At 34.2% G+C, this 22,580-nt stretch overlaps 3 protein-coding genes across 10 annotated transcripts in view; 1 reads left to right on the plus strand and 2 right to left on the minus strand.

The window, feature by feature from the left end:
- The window catches only part of LOC148625451 (uncharacterized), a 31,918-nt gene extending 12,350 nt beyond the window's left edge, over positions 1 to 19,568 (plus strand). For 2 of the 8 annotated variants that reach the window (XR_015919923.1, XR_015919924.1), the window contains exon 2: positions 2,425 to 3,026. Coding sequence is in view for 6 of the 8 variants with exons in the window: in XM_088569000.1 (XP_088425126.1) it covers positions 18,138 to 19,334 (1,197 nt within the window). In the remaining 2 variants the exon portion in view is untranslated. The other 6 variants (XM_088569001.1, XM_088569000.1, XM_088568998.1 and 3 more) reach the window with 6 other exon arrangements.
- On the minus strand, positions 7,212 to 8,645 carry LOC148625452 (cholecystokinin receptor type A-like). Its single transcript, XM_088568996.1, has one exon. It carries the CDS (start codon positions 8,643 to 8,645, stop codon positions 7,449 to 7,451), a length of 1,197 nt encoding a protein of 398 aa, XP_088425122.1. The 3' UTR covers positions 7,212 to 7,448.
- On the minus strand, positions 9,924 to 22,196 carry LOC148625453 (uncharacterized). Its single transcript, XM_088569005.1, has 4 exons — positions 22,068 to 22,196; positions 12,493 to 12,587; positions 11,942 to 11,994; positions 9,924 to 10,137 (listed from the first exon to the last, which is right to left on the minus strand). The coding sequence occupies exons 1-4, from the start codon at positions 22,095 to 22,097 to the stop codon at positions 10,031 to 10,033; spliced, it is 285 nt and encodes a 94-aa protein (XP_088425131.1). The 5' UTR covers positions 22,098 to 22,196; the 3' UTR covers positions 9,924 to 10,030.
- Positions 22,197 to 22,580: the final 384 nt, after the last annotated feature.

The following is a 22,580-nucleotide window of genomic DNA, read 5'->3' on the forward strand; positions in this document are numbered from 1 at the left end:
TACAGCTTAAAGCATTTGCTGAATCTTTGACCTAGCAAAATACTTTTTTTGGGGATCAAGTCAACACTTTCCAGTGCATGTAAGACAGATAGGTAGGTCAACTTATTGGTGCATGCCAGTCAATTGTTGAGAAATCTCCAAGGCCGAAAAAATAATGTAGTTTCCGAAAACCATTCTAACATTTTTTAGGGGCGATAGGTAAGAATTTATTTTTATTTTTATTTAAATTTTGAAATAAAACATAAAATATAGTGACAGCAAATCAGAATACAATCAAATCCGCAAAGACTAAACATGTAATAGACTTAGTCCACGGCCGGTGTCGGTCAAAATAAAACAAAACATATCTCAAGCGCCGAATCCCAAAAGGATTATCCGCGGCTAAAAGCACACTCCAGTCATGTGAGTTTACAGTCGATTCTAAAAATAAACAACCAGTACTTCTAACTCTTTGTTCTTCCATCCAGGGTAGAAAAAAATTTTTGGCTTTATTTTCTTCTTTTTTTTCTGAAAAGCAGTCGGCAGACTTTTTAATTGTTTTATTTTCAAAATCAAAATAAAAAAAAACTTTTGGATAGGGGTCAGAAGGAGGGTCGGTAGAGTGATCGGAAACATAACATTTTTTAGGACTAAATGGATGGTCTATATATTACTCCAGCAGTGCTAGAGATTGTCTGGAAAGCTATATTTTCTGACTTAGTTGTAGGAGTAGTCATATATACAAATAATATGAGGTATGGGATTGGGGTTTTCAAAAAAATCTGAAATCGATTTTATTTTTCAAATTGTTTTTCAACACAAGTTGAATATGGTCCACATTTCTTAACATTTTACTGAAGGAAAAACTTTGGGTCCAAGGTTAAATAGGACTTTCATTTTACATATCTTTTAATAGTTTTTGTTCCATACACGTACGTACGCGTATATCATGTCTATGAACTTTTTGACGTTTTGTTGCAAAGCACGTGGCATTGAGGAATCTGTTAAGTTGGGGTAGTCCCATTAGCTGCCCATTCCTGTAACGCGAATTTTCGTGGACGCTGGACTACATTATAATAGAGGGTATGTACACGTAAAAGTATAGTGTACATGTAAGTACATTCCCGAGGAGCTCAAACGATTTTTAGTTTTACTATCAGACTGCATGTACTGACAACTCTTTTTTTTTTATTTTTAATTTAACCATTTTTTTTTTGGTTTATGACTTCGTGCCAGTAAAGTACAGTTTATACGTGTACATCAAAATATAATTTTAGTCATCTTCATACATTGTATATGTACATATTACTCTTTTTTAAGATGTTTACCGTATGAAATACTTAAAGTTTACTTACATTTTTTTTTGTTTAATTTCCGATTTATAGAAAACTATCACATAATGACTATATGTGCATGTTATTATGTGTAAATAGTTTATGAAGGCTACAAACCACTAATTCAGATTCCCATTACTCTCTATGTTAATTTGCTAATTTTCAGGAGGTTTACTACTTGCAGTGCAGCATTGACACTTGGAATTCATCTACCCTAAAAATAGCCTGGGGAATCCTAAAAATTCCCTATTAAGACCATTTTTTATTTATAGTTCCACCAAATTAGTTTATTTAAGTTTGAGGCAGCATACTTTGGGCTCAAAATTATCAGAATAAAAATCCCTTTTTGAAAACAGTTCATCCATTTCAAAATATTGTCAACTTTTTTTTAAAATGGCATGCTGAAGGGACTATTTTGTACCTTGGCGTAGGTCTTTTTTTGCGTACGATACATTCCAAATTGATGATGCAATTGGTGGTCTGTAACCTGAACTGTACAAGTAAGACGGGCCCGTCAATCTACATTTGTTAAATCAAGTATGTTTTATACATGTACAAAAGTACATAAAGGGTTAACTGGTTTTTGAAATCAAAACACTTTTTAAAAATACATGTATAAACACGAACAAAATCTTAACTTGAAAAACCTGTTGATTATTTTTCAGGTTTCTGTTTATGTGTGCAGGTATTGATTCTCCCTCAAGTATAATTTCTCCATTGGGAATGTTAAAATTTGATTTTCAACATTTGAGCTTTAGCATATTAAGTGGAGAAATAGTTTAGGAAATAGAATTGAGGTTGTAATAATCTCCTTTTCTGAGCCCATTTTATTGATATTGTACACATATGTGCATGTAAGTTAAAATACATTGTACATGCAATCTTCTTTTTAAAAAATGTTTTATAACCATAGTGATGTCAGATGATATTTTCGTTAGAATAATAAATAGACATTGATTTTGAATTACACATATTTACTGTATGATTATATTGGTACTAATAATAGCATACACTCAATTAACAAATGCAGGCAATTGAAATAAAACAACATTTATGATAATTTTTGTAAAGTATTAAAAATAAATGTCCACTATTTTTGTTGTATTTGCAGATGGACAAATGCATGCAAGGATGAATTCGATTCACTGTTCAAAGGATGAGGGTTTTATGAAGTATCAAGACGTTAATACTACACACGTAAAAATAACTAAGTTTTGTTAAATTGTGAAGAAGATTTACAGGATTTAATGAAATGGAGATTCTAAAGAAAGGTAATGACAGTGTTGTGAAGTGCTGAATGTAAATACACGTTATGTTGGTTGTGAAACCAAATGATACTGGCAGTGCCTCTAGATATATTTTATACAGCTGCAAAACAAGTACTGTAGTACACAGTTTTTGTCAAGGAAGTCTATTTATAGACTGAACTTGACTTAGAGATCGTCGATAACCAAATTTCGTAACCAGAGTAGATATTTCCACTTATGACTACTAAAATAAAACTCCTCGGGTTATGTCGACCTTTTCTACCACGAGATAATGGGAGCTCGTTCGCATTTTTGAAGTAGCCGCACGTTGTGAAACGTTTACAATAATATCTATATAATTTGGTCATAAACTATTATGATTTCAAAGCAGAGACATAAACAATGTCCTTGTTTCAACAGTAAGGATGAAAGGAGGTCATGTGGCATATTCATCACATTCAGTAGGTAATCTTGAACTATCAAAAAGGAGGGTATCCAGTGAAATAAAGTAATGTCCTTGGGACGCGAGTGGACACAGGAGCCATGACATTACACATACATGATGGGCACTTGTACATGTTCCTAAAATCCAAACTTCCACACCAATCCTAGACCTTTATCGCATACCCTATATCACACCCATAGACCTATATTGCATACCGTATATCACACCCGTTGACATATCTCATACTGTATTACACACCCCCAGACCTTTATTGCCTTCTGTATATCACACCCCCTAGACCTATATCACATATTGTATATCACACCCCTAAACCCATTTCAAGTACCATACAAATCACACCCACAGACCTATATTGCATACCCTATATCACACCTATATATATATATATATATATATATATATATATATATATATATATATATATATATATATATATATATATATCACACACTAGATCTATATTGCATACTGTATAGCACACCAGTGGATCTATATCGCATTCTCTAAATCATACCCATAGACCTACATGGCATACTCTATATCACACCCCTAGACATATATTGCATACCATATATCACACCTTGCACAGAACACAATTGAAGTACATTTTGTATTGATAAAATACAAGAAAGAATGAACATGACATGCAAACATCTGCTTGATATGCGGTATCAACCCTCGACCTATATCACCCCGTGGGCCAGTGGCCCTCGAGTTGATATAGGGGTGCCCCTTTGATATTGCATGGGATACAGATTTAGGCATGTACTATTCAGTATGGAATTTAAAGAAATAGTAATACAATGTACATGTGTATTATATCCATGTAAGTCGTAACTGATTATCAATATGGTTCTTTTTTAATACATTGTCAAGATATACCAGATACATTTATTTAGAATGCAGATCATAAAGAAGAAACCGGATTTTCATGACACACAAAAGACACAGTCAATTATGTTAGAAATTCTATGTCCATAAAAGTGCATTGAAAATGTGTTGGATATTAAAGCTACCAAAAGTAGACCTTTTCTAAGAGCAGATTTTCATGGACATTCTTACAATGAACACGTACCATGTACTAGGTAAGTGTTAAAGGAATACATTATTTATTCATATACTTTGTATGTACACAGTTATTTAAAATTTGGTGATAGTTATACTGTTGTTATTGCTAGTGTAGAACAGTTGTCATATTTCTCAGCAAAATTTGCAGTTTACAATTGTATGTCTGTGAACAAGAAATTTACACTGAAAAATACTTGTGCATATTCTCAAACTATGGTTACTGGCATATGCAGTACAGTATCAATTAAAGATTTCATACATGAAATTATGATATTTGTAATATAGTAATACATGTATCTGCTTTGTTTTCTACTTTACAATGTGACATTAATTGCTCATAGATAAATCAACATTCAGGGATTGATCCAGAGATTTTGAAATGGGGGTCCAAACATCATTATAAATCAACAGGTAGCTAAAATCATACATGGAAGAAGCCCTAAAGCAATATCCTTAACAAGCTTTCCATTTTCTGTATTTAGGTTTTTGTCTGGTAAATGAAATGACTTTAATTTATTGTTTTAAACTTATCACTTCAAACCACTTTTTATGACCTATCTGATTATGAGGGGATGTTGTTTTAACAATGACAGGTGAAAAGTAATGTGTTCTACTCATACTTATGTTACCTGTTATTAATAGTTATTGAAACACAGATGTGCTCATGAGATACATGTATGCTGTACATTTTTATAAAGTTTGTTATGTTATTTCAGATAAATTTGAATTATTTTAGAAAAAGAAATATTTATTTTTTCTTAATTAATACAGCTAATAGAGATATTATAAGAATAAAACCTAAGAACACTGAAATATAGTACATATATACTATATTAACATTTTTTAATGTAGGACATAGCGATGAATTACAGAAATATTGCACAAAATTATGTAACATGTTACAATATTTCCTAACAAGAGGAGGTTTCTCCGTATCATATGGTTAAAACACATATATATTTTCATGAATTTACATTGTAACATTTTGCATATATCAGACACTCTTATGATTTTTTTCCTTGATTTCTTTTCAGTGTTTATCACTTGGAAGTTTCACTAGATGAAGTGAGAAGAAAGTAAAACAGATAACTTCTGTGCTGGGACACTATTTCAGCATGAAACATAGTTCATGATTCTCAAGTGCTGGTACATGTATGTGTAGCATGAAGCAGCTGTAAATGTATATGTCAACATCTCTTAATAAAAAAAACTGTAACAACACTAAGCCTGATTTTGGAGCACTTATATATTTGTAAAACATAAGAGTTACTTGTATTGTAATCTTATACATATTTGTGAAACAATCATGTAGAAAAAAAAATCTACGTCAAAGTGAGCACATTTCCTGATTTAAGTGTTAGGGAATTTAAGGACATCAATGTACTGTACAGCCAGGAATACCAAAAGCAATAATACAAAAGAAGGTCCAAATATATATTGATAAACGGACTGGATCAATATACACTGTGTTTAAACAAATGGTTTTTCTTTAAAAGGACTAAGTTTTGATTTGGTTATTTAGCTTACAATTTGGTTACATGAATATTTTTAATTACTTTGAAGTCTTCCTTGACTCGGTGCATCAGCACTTAGATTGTCCAAGGAAACATTTTTCAGGCTACAAATGTATATAGTTATTTAGAATTTGATAAAATTGTTTGATACAGGATTAAATTAAAATATAGATTTTGAAGTGCTAACTGTGAACCAGTATCGATGGATTTAGCCTAGATTGTTGTTTTGTTTCATAAGAATGTTGAGTACATGACTGTAAATGAGAAAATTTTCCATTATGCACTTTTGCTATAGAACTGTTTCACTAGGACTAAAGTAAAAACAAAGACCTTATAGATGTAAATTCTTAGCAAATTACACACTACTAAGTTGGTCCTAAGGAAGAGTAATTGACAGGCTTTTTACGGAATTGAAAATGGAATATGTCCAAACCCCGAATCTGCCTGTACATATGTATATATTTAACAAAATAGTGTCACCGGATAAAATTGCGATCGTACATGTATATTGGTATGGTGCTGACAGTGTCGTCGTCGTCCATATTCACTTGGTTTTCGTGCGATTACTTTATAGTTATGGTTGATCAATTGTTATGAAATTTTGATATGATTTTACTAACTACTACAGGAAGGCTCCTACGTGTATCTAATTTGGAGCTCATGGCCCAACCATTTTAAAATTAGGGCCATCCATGTAACTGACAGATACCACATTGTTGGTTTCTGTCTGGTAATCTAAAAAAAAACCTGAGAGTCCAGAATTGGAGGAACAAATTTTACCAAGCTAACCTACATTAGGTGAAATGGTGAACCCTTAACATGACATAGCAAGTTCAACACAATTACGCAAGTACACACTCAAGAAAGAAGCATTGTAATATGTATTGACTTGTCTTATGGTTATGGCAAGCCATTGTGGAATTTGTTCGCCATTTATTGAAATCAGTAGATATTAAGTTACATATGTTAATGGATATTTATCATCATGTGTATAATTCAGTTATTGATATCTGTAAACGCAGTTTTCTACACGATGCAAAAACATTCAAGACAAAACGTATGTATATTCAAATTTGCTCTCCGGGCAAATACCAGTCTGCGTCCATACTTGCCCTTCGGGCAATACCAGTCTATGTCCACACTTTTTTTTAAATAATTAAAAATTTGTTTTAGATGGTTTATGTTGATGTTAAGTGTCATGCTTAAATCTCCTACATTTCATATAAATTATTTACCAGCACGAACCCAGTGGCGGATCAAGGGGTATAGGGGTTGGCACCCCTCCTTTTTATTGGAAAAGTTGTCTTTCATGTGTAAAATTGACTGAAAATGGTAAATAATGTCCTAGCACCCCTTTTTTCTGAGGAACCCCGGTTGGCACCTCTCCTTTTTAAAGTGTCTGAATCCGCCCGTAGAACCTAATAACGACGTAATATCACATCAATGCCGACCGTCTTTTAGGGTCATATATATAGGTGATTTAATTTCCTTATTTGAGCAAGTCATTTTTTTTTCAAACATCAATCGAGTTTAACTGTTGATTATTCTAAGTATGACCGTACCCATCATGAATGGGTGTAAGTGAAAACAAATTTCAACGGGCTTATCAAGTAATGTACTGTATTACAAAAACTGTCATCTGTAATGATCGTCAACATACAACAGTCAGAAAATGGTTTGAAATTTACTTACAAATACAACAATAAGTAAAATTTATGACTCATTCAGGCAATTAAAGCATTTTAAGCCAATTTAGTATAACCAAACCCTATCTACATCGGGAAAGGAAAATATAAATGTATCAATGGCATTAATATTATAGCACTTGATATAAAGGCAATCACAGTTCGCTGTCACTTCCGCGTAAATCTTTCTGCTGACAAAACAACTTCTTAACTTCATAGGTAAAAGTTGTGTCAAAAAATCCATACACAAATGGATTTACGATATGATTAAATATGTAAAAACGATAGAAAAACAAACATAATGCTATTGTTCTGGGATAGTCGATCAATCCTTTCCAAAAATCAGGATTAGCTGATTCTATCACCATTAAAGTTATCCTTGGTGTAAAAGAAATCGCAAAAAATAACGTTATAGCCATGAACATGTATGTGTAACGGTGAGCATGAAAGTGTGCTTTTAAAGCAGATACATTGTCCTGAAGAAGGTCCAAAGATCGTCGCTTCTTCCGCTTAGCTGGTTTGTTCTCTCCGTCAACGATACTCTCTTTGCTATCGCCAACTGACGAAATATCGATATCAATGTCTAATGAGTCTACTGAATGTCGATTTTTGCCGTTATCAGTCGTGGATTCAGACTTAGTATTCTTCTTGTGAATAGGACGGCGCCTCATTGTCAATGTTCTCTTGAATATTATGAATTTCTTGTAGATCTGTTTTCCTATTAATGCGTATAAAACTGTGAAAGATATGCACCCGATAACTGCAATAAGGAATTCTAGTACTGTATACGAGATGACGAATGCTCGGAATATCGGATCATCGCTTTCTAGTTGTCCACACCTAGATCCAATTATAGTAATATTTACAGGGTGTGGGAATGTGAGTTCCCCATAAAAGAATAGAGTCGGAATAGCAAATATCGAGGACACAAGCAAACACAAGACTATTGCAATTTGCTTCCATCTTAAAGTGAACGTTCTTAATGGTTTACAAACTTTGAGATATCGCTGCACGGCAATTACTATCAGCAGAAATCCAGATGATATTGTTGTTGATTCGCTGAAATACCACAAAACTTTACATAAAATGTCATTCGTGAACTTCACTGGTAATAAATTTAAGGAGAGTGCATACGACGCTCCTACAATACAAGCCACAAGATCATTCGCAGCGAGTATCGGTATAAAGTATCGGTCATCTTTTTTTTTAGAAAGTTTGTAATTGTAAATAAAAATTACTAAAACATTTCCAAACACACCAATTATGATATATAACACCAAAACAACATTATTACCTATGAGATGGTTACTCAATTGGCTATTCCATTTGTCCACGAACTCATCTTCGTCCATTTTGAAATTAGATGTTCAAATAATAATAGTTGTTGCTTCTTAGATTAAGTGGTAAAAATAAAGAAAAATGCATATCTCCACACACTAAAGATGATTCAAGAATACATATAGTGAATGTTACGACTTCTTATAGAGTTAAAGTAGTGGAAAAAACCACACAACTGAAATAAAGTGACATTTTTCACAAAGAATATAGTCATACCTTTACTTCCTTTCCAACATTTTAAAACAATTCCGGAAATTAATTTGTTCTGTTTACGATGAATAATCCACTGTTAAGGGTCGGAAATGGGTTAGTCAAATTTGTCACTGATTTATAATTTCGAGGGTGAACTGCAACACTTTAACAATTTTTACGGGCCAGTGAACAAGTGTACAAATATACATACTTTAACATCCATACACATAACACTTAACAATTAACTTCACATAATTTATTAACTACATTACAATTGAAAATAAAAACTGACCGTCTTAATATGACTCAATGATAAATAGGCAAATTGAAAAAAAAACATAGACCAATTTCCTCCTGAGCTAGGGTGGACGCCCCAAAGATTTTTTTCCAATAACCAGCTCTGCGCCATGAGCAAATTATTTTCACGTGCCCTCGTCGAAACGAACTGCACATAACTGTCGTAATTTGTGAACAAAAGCAGGATGTTCTTAAAATGTATATAGACCTTATGAGTATCATAACTAACAACTCTAAAAGTTTGTAGCAATTCAAATAAAGAATATACTGAATATAATACGATATGCAAAACAAATCCTTTTTAGAAAGTGTTTAAGTTCAATAACTCACAAACAAAACGTTTGTAGTAATTAATATAAGCGTTTCAAAGGCACTCTTCTTTTTTTTTGCCACATAAAAAAAATGCATTTTGTTCATAAAGAGTGTTAATATTCAATACCTAAGACGCGAACAACCGAGATTTCACCAAAAAGTAACTTCAAACAATATGAAAAAAAAGCAAGTGTGTAAAGTTTGAAGTGATTTTTCAAGATATGGCGGATCATGATCCTCCCCCTTTTTTAATTCAAACTCTAAAACGGAATATTATGTTATCTCAAAAAGGTATGCAGATCATTAGACAATCATAACAAACAATCTCGTAAATTAACTGAAGAATGCGTTCTCATGTTACGATGCTTCAGACGAACGGACGGACGAGCACGTGTTTACCATGTTATTACCCGTCTCTGAGGGATGTATGAAAATCTACATGCACACATTTTTTCTTAAATTACTTCCTCTCTTCTGTAGTCAAATGTAGCTTTAACAAATATAATATTTTTATTCTGCCATTTCTAAATACATATATGGATAGTTAACTTGTGAATTGAAATACGATCAACAAATGAATTAATAAATCTCCCTCAATTTATGGTGCCCATATTGAATGATAGACCAGGTACACCAAAACCATGACTAAAACTGATAGCAACATGTTCTTCCAATTTTCTTTCCTAAGTTGCTTCAGACTGGCATCTGTAAAATCAAAACTTTGTCTATTAATGGCAGAACAAGGACAGATTTTTGCGAGTTTTGGCGCCTGTAAGAAAGCTTGGGAACTTAATGTTTTTATTTATATATAGAAATTTTTGCACTCTAACATCATACTCGGTCTAAATGACGCCTGATTGAACGCTTAGGAACAAAATGTTTTTATTTTTGTACAGGAAATTTTGACACTAACAGCATACTCGGTCTAAATGGCGCCTGATAGGAAGCTTAGGAACTTAATGTTTCTATTCATATATAGAATTTTTTGCACTCTAACATCATACTCGGTCTAAATGACGCCTGATTGAACGCTTAGGAACAAAATGTTTTTATTTTTGTACAGGAAATTTTGACACTAACAGCATACTCGGTCTAAATGGCGCCTGATAGGAAGCTTAGGAACTTAATGTTTCTATTCATATATAGAATTTTTTGCACTCTAACATCATACTCGGTCTAAATGACGCCTGATTGAACGCTTAGGAACAAAATGTTTTTATTTTTGTACAGGAAATTTTGACACTAACAGCATACTCGGTCTAAATGGCGCCTGATAGGAAGCTTAGGAACTTAATGTTTCTATTCATATATAGAATTTTTTGCACTCTAACAGCATACTCGGTCTAAATGGCGCCTGATAGGATGCTTAGGAACTTAATGTTTTTATATTTATATAGGAAATTTTGGCACTCTGACAGCATAGTCGATCTAAATGTGCCACAGAAGAAATGATCTTTTCTACATGGTTCCCCCTCGATCTAAGCTTTTACATATGTATGCAAACAAGACGCTCCCAGGAGCCTCAATTGCTCACCTGGTTGAAGTTTATCTTTCAAGGGTAATAAATTTAACAAAGAGATGTCCAACAATTTTGACTCAAGAATACTTTGGTAGTACTTATCATAAGGATCATTTCAGAAATTGAAAGTTTCTTTCTATCTATTATAGGTTTCAAGATATTGGCTGAAAACTTAAAAAAATCATCTTTCAAGGGCAATAACTCTTACAAGGAGTCACCTGACAACTTTGATCCCTGAAGACCTTTGAAGGCCTTATAATAAGGGTCATTTCAGCAATTGAAAGAGATTGGCTAAACCTAACGGTTTTGGAGATATATATGCGAAAAACTACTGTCTGACCCCTAAGACCTATTTTTAGTAATGGTGGCCATGTTTTTTGATGGATCAAAAATCCCCACACCAGTTATATGCAGGATATCACAAGGAACATTCCTACCAAGTTTTGTTTCAATTGGTCAAGTAGTGTCTGAGGAGAAGATTTTTAAAAGAAATAACATTAAAAATAGCAAAATCGTTGTAAAAGGGCAATAACTCCAACATGGCTACACGGATTAAAACCAAAATTTGACTAGAGATAAATCTCATCATGCTTAACATTTTTATCCCGTCAGAATTTAGCTAAACCTAACGGTTTTGGAGATAAATGTGAATACTACTGTCTGACTCCTATGTTCTATTTTTAGTAAATACGGCAATGTTTTTCGACGAACCAAAAATCCCCACATCAATTCTATGCAGGATACCCCAAGGAACATTTATACCAAGGTTGGTTCTAATCAGTCAAGTACTTTCAGAGAAGAAGAGTTTTGTACAATCGTTAACGACGACGATGGACGACTACGACAGACGACGACGACGGACGCCAAGTGATGGCAATAGCTCACGTGGCCTTTGGCCAGGTAAGCTAAAAATTAACGGTAATCATAAACATGTAAAACAAAATCTGAGAAAATAAGTAAATAAATTACTTTCACTTATACTATACTAACCTTGTAGTGCTATATCCTTTTGTAATCTTTTCTGGTTTTCTAATAGTTCTTGTCTGTAACGGAGTAAAGCTAAATGATATATTGAAATCAGGATTGGGTTCAGGATTTCATGTTAGGGGACGTGAATATAGTTAAAGCTGATCGAAGCTAGGTAAGAAAATCTGGGGATAGAATTCGTGAAAAATCAAGGTTTCATGCAAAAAAAATACCTTTTCCCAATTTTGAGGGCGTACGTCAAGTCTCCCCCTGAATAAGTACCGGAATAAAGATGTATAACATATCATGTTGAGACGTTCAGCTGGAATTTTGTAACCCCACCCTAATCATATATTTATTCATTTATAATATATATTTGTTGACTAAAAATATAATTATGTTCGTTTATAATCCTAACTTTTCACATATTTGTAAGTTGGAAAATGGTACCTATTCCAGCGGCACGTCCTATTCCTTATATATAGGAAGTGCCACCCATCCCCCTAGAGAAAATGTAATAATCAAGCAAAGTATGGCTTGAGTTAAATAATTTCTATCGTAATAATGTTTCCAACCTTTTAAAATTTGACAGATCTTCTAATCTGAGGGATTTCTCTATTTCTCCAAGATTCTTTTCATATTCAGCAATCCTACATTCTACCTCGTCTATCTGAAAATCAAATCGATATTCATAAATAAATGCATTATATGGATCAACAAACAAAAAAAGATATATAGTACTTAATGCACTTTTGTAGCGAAAGACGCTAAAAACGCAACAAACGAAGAGATTCTATAATATCACGAAGCTGCATTTTCTGTAGACTTTTTATGCCATATATACTGTAAAGTTATTACATCGGAATAATCCAACAAACTTGCGTGTTGTGGCATTGAAAACAAGCTTTATTAAGTTAGCTTTGAGCTTAGTTATAATTTTTAATAGTCGTTTTTTTTTCGGGATGTTTAAGATTAACTAGACATTTCCTCTAATAGGACTAATACCCCCGCATCCTGTTGAACCCTGTACATTTGAGGGCCAATGTGGACATACGATTCATATTGGACACAATGATTATGGGGGATAAACTAAGCATTTTCGAAACACAACTTTGCTGCCATTTCTAAAACAACAAACTCCAAAACCGCAATAAATACTATTTTTATTGTTGTTGACAACACAATGACAGAATATAACTGCAAATTTACTTCAAACATAAATTCCTGACAATATGCACACCCCAATAAGGTAATTTAATAACAATTTAAGTTTCATTACAATCCTGCAAGTTGTTGAGGAGGAGCTGCAAATAACACATGAAACAAAGTTTTTTTTCTGAAAAATGCCCAAGTCTAACAGCGTCATTTCTACAATGTTTTCCCATTCATAAATTCCCAACAATATGCACATTCAAATATCAAATACTCCATTGTGTTTCATTATAATCCTGCGAGTCGTTAGGCAGGAGTTGCGGACATCGCATCAGACCACATTTTGCTAAAAAAAAGAAATGCCTAATTCAAACAGCCGTCACCTCTAAAATTTTAACCAAAATATAAATTCCTGACAATATTCACGTCCCAATATGGCAATCTATCACCGCATCAACGCATCAAGTTTCATAACAATCCTGCAAAGCGTTGAGGAGGAGTTGCGGACAACACATGAGGCTAAGTTTCGCTGAAAAACGCCATCATTTCTACAACTGTTGTCCAAACATAAATTCATGATAGTATGCACATCTCCGTGTGGTTATAACACATCCAACAAAACGAGACATCAGACAGACAGGGTGAAACCTATAAATCCCCTCAGCCCAAACTCCCGTCTGCTGGGGGTGGTTATAACAAGGACTGACGGGTTAGTGTGCTCATTTTCAAGATATAAGCATTTGAAATGACTTCTCTTGATTTTTCGTAGGTTTTGTTTTAATATGTTTTATTCATTAAAAACACAGAAGAATAACAAGGAATCCATAAAAACTTCTCAAATAACATTTTAAACTGTTTTAATGAAATTATCAAAAGAAAAGTGGGAGTAATTTGGCAAAAAATATTAATGTTATGGATGGATAAAAGCAGAGGAGTCCGAGAATCTTATTTATAAACTACATCAAATATCCTCAATGCGCTTTAGTAGAAAATGTACAATTTGTAACGGTACACGTATAATTCGGGTGTTCATTGGTGTATATAACATAACCGTAATGTATGGCTCTGTTTATGAGAATAATGAAATGCTCCGTGGAGCGTAGCTAGATACGCCCGCAGTGGTCGAACTGAACAGCTCTCAATTCTGTTTGTAATTGAATGTACAAGACAGGATAATATTTTGACTAACAGTCTGACTCAAATAACTTAATACTCATTCAGAAAACATGTTCAAACAAACAGACAGGCGGACAAAGTGCCTTTCATACACCCCAAAAGAAATAAATAATCACAATGTCGTGACATTTGGTGGAAGAATTTTCTAGTTATAGCCCGAAAACGGTAAATTGTCCAATATTTGTATGAATAAAATCTCATTACTCAAACATGTAAAATCAATAGGTAGCTTCACTCATGGAAAAGTTTTATGAAAACTGCTTGCACCATTTTCAAGTTATTGCGCAAATATGTTGATTTGTATGCTTGTTGGGGTTTAACGTCCGAGCAGCAATATTTCAGCTATATTCAGACGATGAACATGAAATAGATGATAAAATGAACATGAAATGATGATGAAATGAAAAAGGGATGGGACACAAGGATAATGGGTCGACAAATTTTGATTGCCACTGGAAATATGGAGAGAAGGATAGGGTCGGGCAATTTAGCCTCCTGTGGCGGAGCCCTATGGTTCCTACTCCGGGAGAATACCATAGTAGGGTTCTTTAACGTGCGAGGAACGTGGCATCTTTCCCAAAACGGTGCACCACTATGGTTTGCGGTCAGGTTTTCCGTATTATAGCCTGACAACCCCAGCATGTAACACGCCAGGGGTACCCCATTCCACCACCTGGGGCACACATTCCAGTTGCTCTGTGGGCAAAGCGCCCTAGCCCCCGGCTAGGGTTCTGAGCACTATTTAGTCCCCTTTTACGACAAGCTTAGCGCTGCTGCAGGCCTATTCTTTTAACACCCGGACCTGCACGAGGCTGCGCAAATATGGACCCTCGCTTCTTTATCAATAAAAAATAAAAAATCAGAAAATTATGAAAAATCGAAAGGGAGCTCACACATAAAAGAAACAATTCACCATAGTTACGGGAAAATATGTGCAACCAAATATTGAGATAATTATAGTTTGAAAATTGTGAAATTCCCCCATAAATCTAAATAGTAATATTCAAATTTTCAACTTTTATGATTCACGTAAGTTTCACAAAAATTGTTAGCAGCAATTTTTAGTAATAGTGCCAAGTTCGAACAACAGACGGACGGACTCTGATATACCACAATTTACGATCCGTCTTTAAAGACGGGCGTATAAAAATCGATTGGTGAACAATGAAGTTGTATATGTTTATCTTAAGACTTATTCGAATCTATAAATACAATATAAAATATTAACAAAAGAAATTAACCAATTATTATCAGACGATTAACCACTTCCATGGCAACGAAGATTCAATATAATCAAATAAACAGGTCTGATTTTATAATAGAGTTTAATTAGACGCTAAGATTATACCAAGCGTTGTCAAAATATAATTGAAGTTTTGCCACGAGTACTCGTAATCACAACCCTTCAATATAACACAGAGATCAATGTCTGAAGTAACAGTTATAACAGCTGATACAGTTGGTTTTAGCACAAGAATTAAGTTATCAAGCACCTGTGTATTGATTCTTAGTAAACGGTAAGTGGGTGAAAAAATTATGATAATTAGACCAGCGATCGATGCATTATACTGCGCCATAGTAAAAGATGGTGGAGAAACTGAAGCAATTTGGAAAATATTTCAAGGTAATTTGAACATTTTGTTCTACATTAAATTATGTATTGTCTTGATAATTACGTATGTTTTTGCATATGACTCCTGCGACATAATGACTGGACAAAAGCGGACTCGAGCGTTGTTTACTCATAACCATTGTCATGTCGTAAATCTCATTTTTATTTCTAGAATGTTATACTGCTCACATTGTTCATCTGTTTTTCTTTTATTGTGTTAATTTTGATTTGTATGTTGCTTTTCTTCTATCAGTTTTACACGTTCGGAAAAAACGTGTGCAATACGTTGAATTGCCAATTCGACTGAGATTACCTAAGACTTCTGTCCATGGCCTTGGTCAATAACCAAGGCGATGTTCAGGTGTACAACAATCATAGGTGTTAAGTAAGAATCGGACAAAATGGAAAAATCAGAAACGTGCATGTCAAAACCCCACCGATCTGACAATAAAATATCACTCAAGGGTGCTTGATGTATTTGAAAAGACCATTATTTGATCTCTGCATCATTGGATTTACTCAGAAATTTTTCGATAGAATCTTACAAAAATGAGGTTTTTGGTAGTGTTATCTGCCCTTGAAAGATTCATTTTCGGTACATTTCAATGAAATTGTAACTCAATGGTCCAGCATGAATTGGAAAATATTGTCTGTTTTTCTTGCTTCTGATGGTGCAAATAGTGAAATTATATTATCAAAATGATGTTTTTTTTTCATAAAATGTTTCACCTACTGCCTGATTCTTACAGATACTGATTGTGAACAACCGTCTGTGAACAATGAAAACAACCTTTGGCGAAACCGTTTATCGTCAAGTTATTGGAATTCCCATGGGGACCAATTATGCACCACTTATTGCGGACCTATATCTGTACTGTTACGAATCACAATTCATTTCTAGAATAAATAAAGGCCTTTCGAAACAACATTTGAAAGAATATTTAATAACACCTTTAGATATTTGGACGATATTTTGGCTCTGAAAAACGATGACTTCATATTTATTCTAACGATATATATACTGTAGAACTGTCATATTGATAACAAAGAATGTTCGTTTCTTGATCTTAGTATTCATATCGATAATAGTAAACTTAATACTAACATTTACGACAAAAAATATGGTTTTTCATTCCCTGAAGTCAACTATCCGTTTTTAGATGGTGACGTCCCATCATCACAATCATGTGGTGTTTACATATCACAACTGGTTCGATTTGCTCGTATTTGTAACAAATGTTTCAGATTTTAACGAAAGGAGTCTTTATATAACCTAGAAATTACTGCACCAAAGTTTTCGATATAACAAGCTCGTAAAAACATTCACATTTTTTTTTCAAACGATACAAGGAACTCACTCTCCATTACAAATGTACTTGTAAAGGATTAATACGTGGGGTATTCCTCACCCTTTGTTTTACGGTAATATTTCAAACAAAGCAAGGAAAGCTCGATACTCACCCAATAAGTTAACTAAACCGTTGAATAGGCTCATTCGTAAGGGATATAATTATAAGTTTGTTGTCACATCGTAAAGGGTAGCATTTGTTTTTGTATAAGCATTGATTCGCTCGAAGAGTCTTTACATAGAAATTAAAACACTATATTTAAAAGCCGTTTTTGGCATGACATGGGTTGTGTCTTATTGTAAGTCTTATGATGTACCGCGATTCTCAACCCCGCATGGGAAGAATTGGGACTGATTTTACATAAGGTAAGGACGTAACTTTTTTGCAGGTTTAAACTGATCTGGAGCTGGTATGTCAATAAACTGCTAGTAGTCCTTAGTTTGTACATGTGTGTAATCTATATTCAGCGTCTTTATTTCCCTAATAACAAGGGACTCGGACCTTTTTGAACTGATTTTTTAGGTGTGTTTAATTCTGTAATTATTTTTTCAACAGCTGCCAGATTTAAAGGGGGGGTTGTGATCACGTCAAAGTGCTTTAAACCCGTCGCATTTTTTGCGCCTATCCCAAGTCAGAAATTTTTGGCCTCTGTATGTCTTGTTTTGTTTTCACCATAACTTCAATTTTTTTACGTTACTTGAGTGCATAAGGGCAACTCTTTTGCTGTACCTGTGTATAACGATGCTTTGGGGCCAGCTGTAGCATGTCCTGTAGTATGAGGATTTCCTCGCCATGGATGGCCTTGGACTGACATTTTCATGTCGGTGCGATTGTTGCCTCTTTGACATATACACCATACCTATTCTCGTTTTGTTACTTGTTATATTTTTTTTTATTTCAGGAACAAATAAAGGAAATATCATAATCAACGATGAGTGAAGACGACAATGGTTATGTCATACAAGATCCAGAATATTACGACATGATGGATGAGGCAACCGATAAAGAATTGACTGACACATGCGCAATGCTTTTAAAGAGAGTAAAACATGAAGTATTTTTAACTATAGCAAAATCAGGAATACTTGATGTCGGAATTGTCAGTCTAAGACCCCTGAGAAAAGATGAACAAGAATTAAAGAAGAAGAGAAAAAAGCGAAAAAGAAGACAAATCAGAAATTTTAAACGATCGAGTGGCAACAAAAACATAGTCAATATAGTTTCATTTGAAAAGAAGTCTTTAATCGACGAAAAAGATAGCACAGATGAGAAGTTGTATGATAAACTTGTGTATTTTGACAATAAATCTTCAATAACTTATACTGCTTCGTCCGCAAATGCTTCTTTAACACTTCATGGTACACAGGAATCGAGCGAAGATGCAAGACCAAAGACTAACACAAAATACCGTTGTGATATATGCGGAAGATCTTACGGGAAAAAATACAGTCTTAGAAGGCATCAACGGACACATTTTGGACAATTGAAAAACACGGCGCCAAAGTTTGGTTGTAATATTTGTGGGAAAGAGTCAAGATACAAGAAAGACTTAATAGAGCACGTACGTGTTCACACGGGAGAGCGCCCCTTCAAATGCGAAGTTTGCGGAATGACCTTCACCCAAAGGTCTAATTTATATCGACACAGTCGTGTACACACGGGTGAGCCATCCCTACACAAAGGCAAGATAATCGAATGTGAAATATGTGGCAGAACATTCGGGCAGCCTCAACACTTACCGCGTCATATGAAATGTCATTTCCCATCAGTGAAAAAAGAATACAAGTGCGATATCTGTTTAAAAGAATTTAGCGAAAAACATCATTTAGTGCGTCACTTGCGACTTCATACAGGCGAACGACCTTACGCGTGTGAAGTTTGTGGTAAAACGTTTACTTATCATACAGGGTATGTTGTTCATAAAAGAACCCATACAAAGGAAAAGCCATATCAGTGCACGTTATGTGGAAAAGCCTTTTCACAATCTGTGACATTGAAAAATCACATGCACGTGCACTCGGGTGAACCTAGATCATTCAAGTGTGGGAAATGTGGTGAAAAATTTGCAAAAACTTTAGCTTATAAAAAACATTTAAGAGGACACAAAAGGCAAATGCAACAACTTTAAATTAGTTTTATGTTAAAGCAAATATGCATATATGAATAAAATTATAATGTTTTAAGAAACAAAATCCAATCATATGAATCCACATGCAAATTCCGGCATGCTGTACACGTGTTTTCATCAGCAGCATTTGAACCAAATACATAGGACGTTAAAGATCCAACAATAAATTATATTCAAGAAGTACACAACAGCAAAAATATCAAATTGGAAGCCAATTCCGACACCACTGTCCGTTCCTTTGTATCCTGTATCAAAGTAAATTATTTCAATATTACTTTATGGCGGTAACAGGCCTATAGATTCAGTCATATTACCAAAGCTTAGATATACATTTAAATAAACGAGACTCTAGACAGCCAAATTTTCTTACCTGGAGAATCTGGAGTTGTGTTGTTATATATCATTTATTTGATCACAGAAAAAAAAATATCATTTAAAAAGGTCCCTATAATTACATACACCATACTGTGCCACACAAAAAGCAGATCGTTATGAGAGCGCATTGCACCAATAGTTTCTGAGCTGATCTTTGATGATGACGCTATCTTGTTCAATCGAGGGAACACAAAACCTTATCATGTGTAAAAGATTTTTGCCAAGTTCGATCACTATTGGCTAGACAAAAACAGAGAGCAGGATAATAGGGTTTCAATGGCGACTTTGGGTGGCAGCAACCACCTGCTTAGACATCTGGGCCACATAAATAGTAAGTCGTTTGTAGAGGGCACTGAAGCCATCAACCCTATCCCGTTTCAAAGCACTGGTTCCTATGATTTCAGAAAATTCGCCTATCAGAAGCTTAGACAGAGTCTGGCGAACATTTTGATCAAATGAAACAAAAATGTATCTTTTGTAGCTCTTCTATACACTATTTCTGTCAAGTTTGGTTATAATTTGAAAAAGGGTTTTCGTGTAGTTGAGCGAAACGTGAAAAGTTACGGACAACAGACGCAAAGTATTAGCATGAGCTCACATAGACCTTTGGTCCAGGTGAGCTAAATAGGCAATAAATGGTATAGATTTATTTACCTTGCCTTTCTACATCATTAGATTTATATTACAGACTCCATCAGTAATGACTAAGAGTACGGGTCTTATGTACTAGTAAGAAAGGTGGTCCTTTCTTACTAGTACATAAGTCCTTTTTTCCAAAACAAACATTTATCATCAGAATTACACGTGTCATGTCTCTGTTTTCACGTTTTGGGCATGTAAATCAACTTGGATTTTGATTTGATGTCTCTCGATTGTCCCTCTATTTTGAAGCTTCGGTATTATTGGCCGATATTTCATACTGCCATATTTGGTTTAACAGAAGGTTTAAACACGAGGAGGAAACCAACGTGAACTAAAGTATGAAACGTTGCCAATGAAGAAATCAGTCGTCACGTTTATCATGGGTATCTTTTGCTAATTTGATGAAGATCAAGATAAAAGGCAGATTGTCCTTTGTCATTATAAACTAAATCGTATAAAATGGTCATACCTTAAAAAGAAGACGTTTTGGTTAATAAAACGTAGAATAAAGAGCTGCGCTTTAAGCGCATGACACGCCCGTTGCCCTTTTTACTTGTCCTTATGCTTTTAATGAATTTATATGATTTATTAGAAATACTGTGAACCCTGTCAAATACCCTACCCCCAAAAAAGTAAATAAAAAAATGCACAAAAAATCTGGCACTATCAAGTTCAACTAAGTTTGTTGCCTTAATTTTTCACCCATACATTTCTGTCTAACACACTTTTCTGACAAGGTTACCAAGTACCTTTTATATTTATTAGTCGATCATCATAACAAATGGTCTGTTTTAAACGATTTTCCAATGAATAAAATTTCTAGGCCGTTCCCGGCTTTTTTAAAGCGTAAAACTTTCATATTTATTCGTCGATCATCATAAAAATGGTCCGTTTTAAACGATTTTTCAACGAATAAAATTCTCTTGGCCGTTTCTGGGTTTTTTTATACTTTTTTCATAAAAGTTGAGGAAAGTGTTTCTGAGTTATTGTGCGAAAACTTGAAAATCCCCCTTTTTTAAGTATAAAAATTCATAACACGGAAACGAAAAATTTGAAATTTATAAAAATAGAAAGGGAACTTATGTCACTAGATATGAACAATTCACCAAAGTTTCAAAAAAGTTGGTGGAAGTGTTTTTTGAGTTATTGTGTGAAAACTTTAAAATCCCCCTTTTTTTAAGGAAAAAAATCAAGGTAACGAAATATCTAAAATTTATAAAAATCGAAAGGGAGCTTACGTCAATAGATATGAACAATTCACAAAAGTTTCAATAGTTTTCCGCTTATGTGGCTTCGATCATTTGCTGTGAGATGCTTATATATAGATATATTCGCTGACCCGGCCAGCGGAAGTTATATTTTTATATAGCCTAGCTGGCCGAGTGGTCTAGGGCGCTGGACTTGGTGCAGGCGGTGTTACCATAGATGTCACAGTGGTACGAGTTCCGAGTCCCGCGGAGGAAACGACCAAAAATTTGCTTCGCAAATTTGACAGTTCTAACATCGTTGGGAATTTTTCAGACCTTCTATAAGTTTACGTTATCTTCCCTGTGTCAATTTGATCCGATGCCGCGATGGAGCAGAGTAGCGAATAGAGTCATCACATTTTCAAAGATATTACTTATCAATATCTCGGCATAAAACCACGACCGCAATAAATTGTCATTTTATCTATCTCGATTTTCTTTTTAAAAAAACCTGATAGGACTGACTTACTTGAGATGTCACAGTCCTTGTGTTATCCATTTTCTTCTAGTGTTGTCCACGTGGATTTGTTTACATTGATCGGTATCAAAACAAGCTTTCACAAACTTGTATTTAGATCTCTATCAAGCAAGCATTACTGTGACCCGTCATAAAAGGTATTTAAAAATGATGTCGGAAGCGACTAAAAAGAGTGTTCCGTACATATGAATTTTAGATAGAACACAATTGCATTAGACCTTAAAACCTGTTTTAGAATATTAGTAAGTGCAACAATGCTAATGGTAAATAAGGGTAACTACAAAATTACCGAACGCTAATCCGATCCATAATCAAGACAAGTCAAAAATAAAAGTATGGAAGTGGCGGCGTCGTATAACTTAAACTTAGTCCATCATAATATCCTAGGCCCGGCTGGACAAGAATGTAAACATTTTAGGTTCTAATTTTGTGTCTGCTCTGGCATGAATCGGCATTTATTCTTATCTATTAATTTCATCGGTTTATTTATTCTAACAAACAACT

This window comes from Perna viridis, chromosome 2, assembly GCF_037379345.1.
Source record: "Perna viridis isolate PV_CMFRI_1.1 ecotype Kerala chromosome 2, ASM3737934v1, whole genome shotgun sequence".
Classification (NCBI taxonomy): domain Eukaryota; kingdom Metazoa; phylum Mollusca; class Bivalvia; order Mytilida; family Mytilidae; genus Perna; species Perna viridis.

Bases quoted from the DNA above. Each gene is read 5' to 3' on its own strand.
- LOC148625452 (XM_088568996.1), bottom strand. From the start codon at position 8,645: ATGGACGAAGATGAGTTCGTGGACAAATGGAATAGCCAATTGAGTAAC.
- LOC148625453 (XM_088569005.1), bottom strand. From the start codon at position 22,097: ATGGATAACACAAGGACTGTGACATCTCAA. The intron at 12,588-22,067 runs GTAAGTCAGTCC...TTTGATTTTCAG, and splicing joins CAAGGACTGTGACATCTCAA to ATAGACGAGGTAGAATGTAG. The intron at 11,995-12,492 runs GTTGGAAACATT...ACTCCGTTACAG, and splicing joins GATCTGTCAAATTTTAAAAG to ACAAGAACTATTAGAAAACC.